At 40.7% G+C, this 12,007-nt stretch overlaps 1 protein-coding gene across 2 annotated transcripts in view; it reads left to right on the top strand.

The window, feature by feature from the left end:
* The first annotated feature begins 211 nt into the window (after positions 1-211).
* The window catches only part of PRPF18 (pre-mRNA processing factor 18), a 56,680-nt gene continuing 44,884 nt past the window's right edge, over positions 212-12,007 (top strand). Inside the window, exon 1 of one of the 2 annotated variants that reach the window (XM_004451688.5) lies at positions 212-397. In XM_004451688.5, the coding sequence (XP_004451745.1) occupies positions 332-397 (66 nt within the window). In that variant the 5' untranslated portion in view covers positions 212-331. The remainder of the gene's footprint in view (positions 398-12,007) is intronic. The other variant, XM_004451689.4, reaches the window with a different exon arrangement.

Below are 12,007 nucleotides of genomic sequence, written 5' to 3'. Positions count from 1 at the left end.
TGGTAAATTTTATGTTATAGATGTTACCAAAATAATTTTTTAAAGCGTCATCTCAACCACAAAAAGACTCAAAAGACTGAGTTTACAATCGTTCATTTTTGTACAACTTCCAGTGGGAACCTCAGGCACTGCCGGAGGGCGCCGCTAGGGGGAGGCAACGCGCAGCGGCTCGGCCAGCACCAGGAGCCCGGGGGCGCTCTGGCTCGAGCTCTCGCTCACCCTGGCTTCCGCCGGAAGCGATCGTATTGATTGTTGTCCTCGATTGTTGGTGGGGTGTTTGGGGGCGCGTTCGCCTCAAGTCGATCCGCAGAGTGGGGAAGGGAGCGGTGACATGGACGTCCTGAAATCGGAGATCCTCCGGAAGCGGCGCCTGGTGGAGGACAGGAACCTGCTGGCGGTGAGGATGGGCCTGGCCTTGGGGGAGGCAGTCGGGGTAGGGGGCCTGAGGGAGTGGGTGGGATTGTACTGGAAGGCCTCGGGCCACGGCGGCCGAGGGAGCCCCGCCACGTTCCCGGAGCGGTCCTCGGTCCATCCCGACTCCTTACTTGGGAGCCGTAGGTTGGAGGGTGGGAATGTCAGGAAAACCCAACGTTTTTGTCAGTTTTCCTCGTAATTGGCATTTATTCCCTTCGCGCGACCCCATTCCCATTTGTCCGTGTTCTTCTGATTCCGGATGTGCCCAGATCATTCTGGTCGTTCATGTCTGTCGTTCCTTCTAAGAGTCTGTGCTCAGCTGGAACGTAGGAAAAAGGAATCCCATGACTCCTCTTGAACGTCTTATTCCTTCCTATTAGTGAAACCCAACGTTCTTAATAGTCCCTCTTTCCACTTCCTCTTCCCTGTACGCACAGACCCAGAGTTTTTACAGTGCTTTAGCTAACTGCAAGTTTTGGGAGGGCAAGCTCGAGAGGAGTTTTCTCGTTCCTACTTTTAAGCTGTCACCTGCTAGATTGGCTCCACCATATAGGAAGCTCGTCACCGATGTGAAGGCTCGGAATGTTATGGAGGAAAGGAATTGTGATTTAGGGACTTCCTAAATTGATCTCCATTATTTTAGTTCATAGCAATAACGAAAATTACCGGTTTGCAAAGCGTTTGGTCTCGAGATCTCTTTACCTTCTTGAAAATTGAGGATCCCCGAAAGCTTTTGTTTATGTTTTATCTGTTGATATTTACTGTATAGAAATTGAATCTGAGAAGTTAAGAAAAATACATAAACTCCTTGGTCATTTGGAAAATACTGATTCATTTGAGTTATGCGGATCTTCCAGATGTGGGCACATTTTATTATGCGATATATTTTTTAAAAGCACATAGTTTAATAATATCAGTGACCTAAGGAGGAAGGTCTTTAAGAGACACCCTCAAGCTCGTGGTGGTAGGTATAAGTTTTCCACAATTTAAATTTTTTCTTAAAAACTGAAATTTTATCACAGGCAACAGAAAGTGTTGTTTCTCTAAAGCGACAGGCATACCTGGTTCATTTTTGAAAAATTATCTGCCAGATGCACAAGTCTGAATAACCAGAGTTTGTTAGATAGTCTTTAAAGTAAAAATAGCGTCCCATGGAAAAAAGCAGCTAGTTTAGTTTGGAAACCTACCACAGCAGTGTTTTCGGTCAGAAAAATATACTTTGTTATATAAAGGAAAAGTGCTTATGCATATTTCCTTTTTCATCACCCAGGATATTAAGGTCTATAGTCAAGGATGGAATCTTGATAAAATTAATAATTTTACTGCTTCATCATGGATATTGTTAGGTGAAACTGGCCATACCCCTCCCATTATTGTGAGTGCTTAGCAGCAAAGAATGCAATGGCTACTGGTACAGGTTTTGTTTTTGTTTTTGTTTTTGCCACTGCCTTGATTGTTGCTAAGGTGCCAGGAGACTTACTGTTGCTTTTCCCATCAGACAACAGGCAAATAACATCTTAGTGTGAAAATAGTTTCGATCTCACAGGGTCTCCAGGACCCCAGAAGCCCTTCAGGTAAATCGTTGCATGTATTGTGTTTATGCGGACTGTAAGTTAGTTCATTGAAACTTTTAAAACAATTAGAAAAGTGGAGCTGGTTACAGAGAATGTTACTAGCAGGCAACGGGGAAGAAGCATGCCTAAATCGGTAATTCAGTATTTTTACCTCTGCCTCAGGGAGCTTTTTCTTTTGATGAGTGATTTGGGAGCATTTGAAAAGACCAGTCTAGGTTGTGGAATGAATATTTGAAGTCAAGCTAAGGGAGGAGGTTTTAGAGGGAAAATTGGGTCGTGAAGTACGCAGGTCACCCCTCAGGGACGACAGTGTGCACATTTGCGTGGAAATGGAACACTCTTTAAAAAAGCTCAGTTTTTGAAAATGACTTTGTTTCTTCATAGTTAAAATGTTTAAAGCATATGTACGTTTTTCCTGGTGTATGTTCATGGTTTTATTTAGCAGTTGGTTTAAGGACTCAATCTGGGAATGAAGATAAGATTGATTTTGCCAGTTGTAGAGTAGTTTAGACCAACAATGGTGTACGTGCAATGGAGATTAGAATGCTGATATTCATAGTTTCTAGTCATTATGTGAAATGCTTCAAATCTAATATCTCATTTCATTTGTACAACAATCTCTTAGAGGTACCGTTATTCCTGTTTACAGATGGGAAAACTAAGGCTCAGCGAAGCTACTTGACTTACAGAATCACACAGCTGGCACGAGATAAAACTCAGATTTGAACCCCAGTCTGTCCTACCTCAAAACCTTCTCTCTCAACCAGTACAGATAGAAAAGCCTTATTTATATACTCACCTTATGAACATAGAAATACCTTTTTTTATTTATTTATTTTTTAAAGGAGGTACTGGGCACTGAACCTGGAACTTAGTACATGTGAAGCATGTGCACAACCTCTGAGCTACACCTGCTCCTGGAAGTAAAAGTGCTTTTGATAGGTCTAGGCTAAGACTGAAAACATTTGAAAATCAGAGTAATGTATGAGCTTTGTGTGTTTTTAGCACTGGATTGTGCTGTCTCATTTGAGCTTCCCAACAACTTTGATTGGTGCATGGGACAAGTGTTACTGTGCTGTTTTCATGGATGACAATATTGAGGCTTAGAAAGTTACATGATTTTCTCATGGTCCTTTGGCCAGCCAGGATAGATCTCAAGTCTCCCAATCCCTGGTGTAAGACAACTGTGTATGACTAGACATCTTTTCATGTTGCATGCATGAGAAGACACACTTTTATTTGCAGTGATGTAATTTTACATAGAACCAGTTGATTTTATAGCTTTTATTTTTTTGCTTCCTGGTATCTGTATCAAAGTAACTTTCAAACTTTTTTTCATTACCCCATCTACAGTAAGAACTGCGTTTTTATATTTGGATTTGAGATCTATATACACACACATTTTATATATATATATATATATACTTTTTTTATATGTGTGTATAAAATGTCATGAAACAGTTCTTTAAGTACATGTGATTCTGTCAAATGTTTTGTTCTGTTTTAGTCTGTTCTGTTTTGTTTTTTAAAAATGCTGGTCGAGTATCAGTAAAGCATTTTCATTACCCTCTGAAACACACTCGTCTATGTGGTGTTGCTGTTCCGTTTCAACTGGTGTCCCGCTTTTTATCATTCGTCTGCAGTAGTTGAAAGAGTGAATACCAGTTTGAAGTGCTCCCATGTTAGACTGGAGAAGCTACTAAAGCCTCAACAGACTCCAGCACCTACAATCTGATTTATTGGACTTACCACACTCAGCTAAGATGGAGTTGAAGAAGGACAATCACCACACCATGGAGCCTAGAGTGATTACAACTGAAAATGGGAGGATGGCAGCCAGCATCCATGTGGAATCTGAGCCTCCTCTTGACATAGAGGTGCAATGGACACAACCAATCCAATGTCCACATAGAAGAGGTGGCATTGGATTGGGAAAAGTGGACATGGTGGACGATGGGTATGGGGAAGGGCAGGAAGAGATGAGAGGTGGGGGCGTATTTGGGACGTGGAGCTGCCCTGGATGGCGCCTCGGGGGTGATCACCGGACATCGTGGATCCTCACAGGGCCCACTGGATGGAATGGAGGAGAGTATGGGCCATGATGTGGACCATTGTCTATGAGGTGCAGAGGTGCCCAAAGATGTACTTACCAAATCCAATGGATGTGTCATGATGATGGGAACGAGTGTTGTTGGGGGGGGAGAGGGGGGGTGGGGGGGTGGGGTTGAATGGGACCTCACATATATATTTTTAATGTAATATTATTACAAAGTCAATTAAAAAAATAAAAGAAAAGAAAAGAAAAAGAGAACAACAACAAAAAAAATATCCTTCTATCCACTGTCCTCAAGTGCTCTGCAAAGTGTACTTACGCTGCGGTTCCTATCGATTCTGCATTGTTAGAATACCAGTGCTTTGGAACCCTGGTATTGGTGAGCCTTCACTTAACATAAAGCCTCACTGATGAGCTCCAGAACTGCTTGAGAAACTTAACAGGGAGTTGTGAGCAATTTTACCAGTTGTAATTATGAGGGGGGCTTCGTAGAGAATTTTAGCTTTCTTTTTCCCCCTAGTATTTGTTGAAGTTTCCTGTATGCAAGATTTCTATGCTGTGCCACAGATGATTAAAAAAAAAAAAAAGAAATCTTGCTTGATCCTTGCCTTCAAGGAATTTACATTCCCCTTTACAGAGAATATAGAAGCCAGCAGGCAAGAAACTCGTCAAACTTTTTCCCTGATGAAAAGGGTAAGGTGTCCGTTGTCTCTTGGGTCACACCTTCCACTTATATGTTGGATCAGTTCATCTTCACTGGCATTATCAGGAACCTTGGTATCATGCATCCTTTTACTTCCTGTACCTTCAGTTTCTCTACAGACTTATCCCCATCCGCACTGGAAGACAAGGCGTCTCCTGTCTTTAAAATGGTAGTTTTCAGGAACTGTTCTCTTTCTCTACAGTGAAGTTTCTTAAAATAAATTCTCATCCTTACTCCTTCCCCTGCTGCAGTCTGACTTCTGCCCCTTTATTGTACTGAACCTGCTCTCCCTAGGGACGCCCCCAGCTCCACGTTTTTTTGACTGGCCCCACTGTCTTCACTCGTCCCTTGGCATTTCCTACACCGCTGCCTCACGTTTTCCTTTTTTGTTTCTCAGCCTGCTCACTCTTTGTCTCACTTATAGGCTTCTCTTCCCTTTTTCCTCTCCCTTAAGCCCTGGTTTTCTTTAAAGTTCGGGCCTAGGCCATTTTCTGTTGACACTAAACATTTTCTCTTTTATAAATTCCATATTCACTTCTAGACTTCAGTCATCTATATCACAAGTACTTGATGGAACCTTTGGGTGGACTTCAGTATATTCATCAACTCCTTGAAATTTTAAGTAAAGTTTACCATTTATGTCTGTAAGTAAGGTTAAGAACACTAATTTCTATCCTGGTAACCCCCAGTATCTGTGTCTGTTGCCCCCTAGTGCTCTGTTTGAGCTAGACCGAGCCATTTTCATTTTTTCAGTTCTTTGAGCTTATCCATCCCTTTACTTGGAACTTTCACACTTGTGCATCCCGTTTCTTGGAACAATTTTCTATAGTCCTCTCCAACTCCTCTCTTAGTCGTCATTGAGGAGCCTGTGAAAGTTTTTTAAGCTTGGTGAAAAAGCAATCTTTAGGGAATTTGTTGACATATCAAGACCATATTTTGACATCTGCAAAGTTTTTTCTCAACTTTATACAATGAAAATTTTCAAACATACAGAATAGTTGAAAAAATTGTACAGTAACTCCTGCCACCTAAGTTCTACAATTAAATCTGTAATTAACATTTTACTCTAATTGTTTTATCATATAGCTATGCATCTATCTGGTATTCTATCCATCAATCCATCTTTTTTTTATGCACTTAAAACTAAATTGCAGATAGCGGTTTACTTTGTTCCTAAGCCATTTAACATTGCATATCATAAACAAAAGTGGACTTTGTTTATACTTTTTCATACAAACAAATGCATAAATCATAAGTGTATCATTCAGTGAGTTTTGACAAATGCAGATACCTGTGTAACCCAGCCTGTATCAAGGTATGGAATATTACTCTCAGCTCACCTTCCCTGTCAATCCCTGTCCTTGTTGCCCCCAGAAGCACCTGCTCTTGTGATTTCTTTCCACCAGAGATTAGTTTAGCCTGTTCTACAAGGGTATAGACAGAATCATACATTATGTGTCCTTTCTGTCCAGCTTCATTTTCTTAACATGCTTTTTTTTAAAAGAAAGTAGAGGGGATTGAACCTGGGACCTCATACATGCAAAGCATGTGCTCATCCACTGAGGAGCTGCACTCGCTCCACCTCAACATGCTTTTGAGTTTTATTTGTGTTGTCTTTACATATCAGTTGTTCATTCATTCCTTTTTATTGCTGAGTAGTATTCTATTGTAAAAATATACCCGGTTTGTTTTCCACTCTCCTGGTAATGAACACCTGGGCTATTCCCAGGATTTGGCTTTTATGAATAAAACTGCTGTGAACCTTCTTGTACAAATCTTACAGATTTTCATTTCTCTTAGTAATGTGTAGGAATGAAATTGTTAGATTATATAGGCCATTTCCTCTTTGGAAATATGTCTGTTCAAGTCCTTTGCCCATTTTAAAATTAGGTTGTCTTTTTCTTGTTGCATTGTAAAAGTTCTTTATATATTCTAGGTATAGAGGCCTTATCATATATACGGTTTGCAACTATTTTCTCCCATTCTGGAAGTTGTCTTTTCCCTTTCTTGATAATATCCTTTGAAGCAGAAAGATTTAAGTTTTGATGAAGTCCCATTAATCTATTCATTCTTTTGTTACTAGTGTTTTGGTGTTGTATCTAAGAATCCATTGCGAAATCCCAAGTCATGAAGATTTCCCCCTATGTTATCTCTAAGAGTTTTATGGGTATAGCTCTTGTGTTTAGGCCTTTGATCATTTTGAGTTAATTTTTGGTATATGGGATGAAGTTATTGTTTCTTTGAATGATTTTTTATCCTTACTCTCTTTCCTCTCCTTGTTTTTGGATAACATTAATGGTGATAATTCCATTTATTTCTTTCTGTTGTTTAGATTCAGTGATTTCTATTCTATCTTCAAACTTACTGATTCTTTCCTTTATCTTTTTTATTCTGCTCTTGAGCCTATCCATTAGGTATTTTATTTCTGCTATTGTATTTCTAAGTTCTAAAATTTTATTTAGTTCTTTTTTGTAGCTTCTGTTTATTTACTGAGATATTTCAATTATTTCATTTGTTTCACACATGACCATAATTGCTTGTTGAAGCACTTTAATGATGGCTGCTTTAAAATTCTAATCAGATAATTCTTTTTTTACATTTGTTACAGATTATGAGAAAGAGGTTTTCCTCATCCTTTGTTGTTGTTGTTGTTTTAAGTTGATACTAGGGATTGAACCTAGGACCTGGTACATGGGAAGCAGGTGCTCAGCCACTGAGCTACATCTGCTTCTCGCCTCTTCCTCTGTTAAAAATGGAGAAAGAATTGGTATTGGGAAGAATTTGGGACTTTTGACTCATGGCTTCTTTTTTCTCTGTAAAGTAGGTGGCTTAGTCATTTGCTGAAAATGAGGGGAGAATTGAAGGGTTTACAGGTTTAGAGAATGGAGCCTGTGTAATGGGCAGTATATACAGTAGGAGAGAGAACTGAGTGGATAAACACATCGGGATCTGTGGGTGGTGTTGATGCCCAAGGACTTTTCTCCACCTTTGCCTCGCTCACTGAGTGCAGGCATAAAGAACGCCAGCAGGTGGATTCTCCTGGTAGTATGGCTCGTAAACAGGCTCCAAAGAGCTTTTGTATTTGTAAGATATATTTACTGATAATTTCTGTATTAGAAATTAAAACATTTAAAATATTTATTTATAATCCATGAAGAAATACAACAATAAACTCATCATGTTAACATAAATAATGCAATTTTACAAAAAAACTATTTTCTAAACAAAAGGAATTTAGGAAAAAGAGTCGCATTTTGTATTTTTACAAATTTCTTTACTCTGGTATATTAGAAGACAATTGTAGGGAAGCGGATTTGGCCCAACGGATAGGACATCCATCCGCCTACCACATGGGAGGTCTAAGGTTCAAACCCAGGGCCTCCTGACCCGTGTGATGAGCTGGTCCACGCGCAGTGCTGATGTGCGCAAGGAGTGCCATGCCGCGCTGGGGTATCCCCCGCTTAGGGGAGCCCCATGTGCAAGGAGTGCGCCCTGTAAGGAGAGCCGCCCCACACGAAAAAAGTGCAGCCTGCCCAGGAATGGTACCGCACACATGGTAAACTGACGCAGCAATATGACGCAACTAAACGACACAGATTCTGGGTGCCGCTGACAAGAATACATGTGGACATAGAAGAACACACAGCAAATGGACAGAGAGCAGACAACTGGGGAGTTGAGAAGGGGAGAGAAATAAATAAATAAATCTTAAAAAAAAAAAGACAATTGTATTATCCTGTCTGCTTCTTCATTCAGTCTGTTGTCATATATTGTTTTTGGTCAAATAAAAAAAGAAACTTCATCCTCACACAGATATGTTGTTGGAAAAAGGAGTAGCATTTTAATAGTCTTTTCAGGCAATTGTCTATGCTGTTTTTGATAGCACTCCAAAACTGGGCAAGTTGTAAGTTTCTTAAAGATTAGTTATAATCTGGATTCTGAAACCATGTCATTGAACTTTCTTGTACATTAAAATCCATGGATCTTTTTTTGCACTTTGAGTACACCTTTTGTGTATGTACTATTTTGTATCATGGTTTGCTGAGTTATGCAGATTTTCCTAATGTTAATATGTTCATTATGCATTATCAAAAAATTGAATTTGTTAATATCACCATCGATTTTATTAGAAAAGTCTTTAAATATTGGAAACTGTCAGGTTCATGGTAGTAGTAGATAGAAGTTTTCTCTAAGTCTAGCTTTTGTTATTGTTTCTTTCTTTTTCTTTTTAAAGATTAATTAATTAATTTATTTAATTCCCCTCCCCCGGTTTTCTGTTTTCTGTGTCTTTTTGCTGCGTCTTGTTTCTTTGTCCGCTTCTGTTGTCGTCAGCGGCACGGGAAGTGTGGGCGGTGCCATTCCTCGGCAGGCTGCTCCCTCCTTCGCGCTGGGCGGCTCTCTTTATGGGTGCACTCCTTGTGCGTGGGGCTCCCCTACGCGGGGGACACCCCTGTGTAGCAGGGCACTCCTTGAGCGCATCAGCACTGCACATGGGCCAGCTCCACACGGGTCAAGGAGGCCCGGGGCTTGAACCGCGGACCTCCCATGTGGTAGACGGATGCCCTAACCACTGGGCCAAAGTCCGTTTCCCTCTTTTGTTTTGTTTTGAGGAGGTACTGGGACCCTAATCTGTGGCCTCCCCTGTGGGAAGCAGGTGCTCAGCTGCTGGAGCCACATCCTCTGTCCTCCATAAGTCAATTTTTGCTTGAAAGCTGAAATGATATCACAAGAAGCAAATACTACAATTGCTTTCCTTTAAGTGACAGGCTTATTTTATTCACTTTTGGGGAAATACCTGCCAAATATCAAAGTCTGAATAATCAAACACCTGCCCTAGTACTTTTTTTTGAGGCAAAGCATCCTACATCAGTATGTAGCAGAAGTGCTTTATGTGCATGCCCCATTTCATCATACCAAATATTAAAAGGCCATGAACTCAAGGGTCAAGATTTAGTAATATTGCACTGCTTTATCATGGGCATTCTTTTTTTTAAAAGATTTATTTATTTATTTATTTATTTCTCTCCCCATCTCCCCTCCCCCAGTTGTCTGCTCTCTGTGTCCATTCGCTGTGTGTTCTTCTGTGACGGCTTCTATCCTTATCAGTGGCACCGGGAATCTGTGTTTCTTTTTGTTGCGTCATCTTGTGTCAGCTCTCCATGTGTGCAGCGCCATTCTTGGGCAGGCTGCACTTTCTTTCACGCTGGGCGGTTCTCCTTACGGGGCACACTCCTTGTGTGTGGGGCTCCCCTACGCGGGGACACTCCTGTGTGGGAGAGCACTCCTCGTGCGCATCAGCACTGCACATGGGCCAGCTGCACTCAAGGAGGCCCATGTGGTAGGCGGATGCCCTATCCTTTGGGCCAAGTCCGCTTCCCATATCATGGGCATTCTTAAGAGAAACCGAGCGCACACATACCACAAGTCCATGCGTTATCTTGTCGTGTCAGCTCTCCATGTGTGCGGCGCCACTCCTGGACAGGCTGCGCTTTTTTCATGCTTGGTGACTCTCCTTGCGGGGTACACTCCTTGCACGTGGGGCACCGCCACATGGGGGTGCCCCTGCATGGCACAGTACTTCTTGCGCACGGCAGCGCTGCACGTGGGCCAGCTTGCCACACAGGTCAGGAGGCCCTGCTTTTGAACCCTGGACCCTCCATATGGTAGGTGGATGCTCTATCCATTGAGCCAAATCCACTTCCCCCCACAATTGCTACTGTACCTTCAGTGCAAATGTGAGCACAGTGATAAAGGCTACATAACATCTTGAGGCCCTCTAGGGGTCTGTGGACCACACTGAGAATTGCTCTTCTCTGCTTAAGGTTTTGTTAGGGGGAATCAATGGAATTGAGATTTGGTTGTTTAAGATACCCTGAGACTGGACCATGGACTCTGATCTGGAGAGCTCTTTTACTTTCTTCCTATTTATCAGCCCTTTTTGAGAGGATACCGATAATTTGTCAGCTGATTTATCTGAAACATAACAATTACATATTAAATAGTCAAAAAGAACAATTTAAGATGCTGAAATAACATTTGGGGAATAAAGAATTTATAGCTTGGAATGCTAGATAAGTACAAAGTATTTAAGGTCCACATTCTAGTCCTGGCTCAGTTACCCATCAGGCTTATGTACTAAGAAGTGTCACCTAACCTCTCTGATTGTGTATTCTCACCTCTAAATGGGATTTATATTATTTGCCTCCACCTTTTTTGCCGAGTAGTTTTGATGTTCCTTGCTCCAAGTAGAGTCTTCCTCTTTATCTCTGTAAAGCTGTGCTTGGAGGTTTGGTAGATACAGTAGATAAATGTTTATGGAGTTAATGGAAGTGCTTTTAAAAAACATTTTATGAAAGCTTTAAAGATACACAAAAACAGAATTTATGATGAATTTCTGTATACCCTTCCTAATATTAAAAAAAAAAAACACAACATTTGGCACACTCCCTTCTTCCTCTCTTTCTCCTTCACTTCATCCTTCTTTCTGTTGCATAGTATTTTAAAATAAATCCCTGCCCCTATGTCATTTCAGTCTTAATATAGACATGTAGCTCTAGAAAATAAGGATATGTTCTTATGTAACCAAAATATGGTGACACCCAACAAAATTAAAAATAGTTCCTTAATTCCACCAAATATTCCTCTCACATTCAGATATCTTCAATTGGATTAAAAAAAAAGGTGTATTTTTACAGCTGTTTTTTTTTTCCCCCAAATCAGAACCCAAACAAAGCATACTCATTGCATTTCTTTGTTATGACTCTTGGTTTTTCTTTTTAAAATTAGAGCATAATTGGGTTTACAGAAGAATCATGCAGAAAGTACAGAGTTCCTCTTACACCTCTTCTGATGCACATGGTTTTCCCTGTTACTAACATTTTGCATTAGTGTGGTGCCTTTGCTAACAATTGAACAAACAATATTAGTTATAATTATAATATTATCCATAATCCATAGTTTACATCAGGGTGCTGTGCAGTTCTATGGTCTCCCCTGTCCCTCCACCTGGAGCTTATATATAACCTAAAATTTCCCATATAATCCACTTCTACATGGAAAAGCTTTGGCAATGGATTCACAATTAGGCCTCCGTCGCCATCATCCATTGCCAGAACTTTTCTATCATCCCAAACAGGAACCCATATCAGCTGAACATTAACTCCCTATTTCCCATGCCTGCTAACCTAATGTTCTTGTGTCTGAGAACATGGGTTAGCATATTCTGCTTATAAGCGAGATTGTACAATATTAGTCCTATTCTGT

Source organism: Dasypus novemcinctus, chromosome 20 (assembly GCF_030445035.2).
Source record: "Dasypus novemcinctus isolate mDasNov1 chromosome 20, mDasNov1.1.hap2, whole genome shotgun sequence".
NCBI lineage: Eukaryota > Metazoa > Chordata > Mammalia > Cingulata > Dasypodidae > Dasypus > Dasypus novemcinctus.
This window is presented reverse-complemented; position numbering and strand designations above follow the sequence as displayed.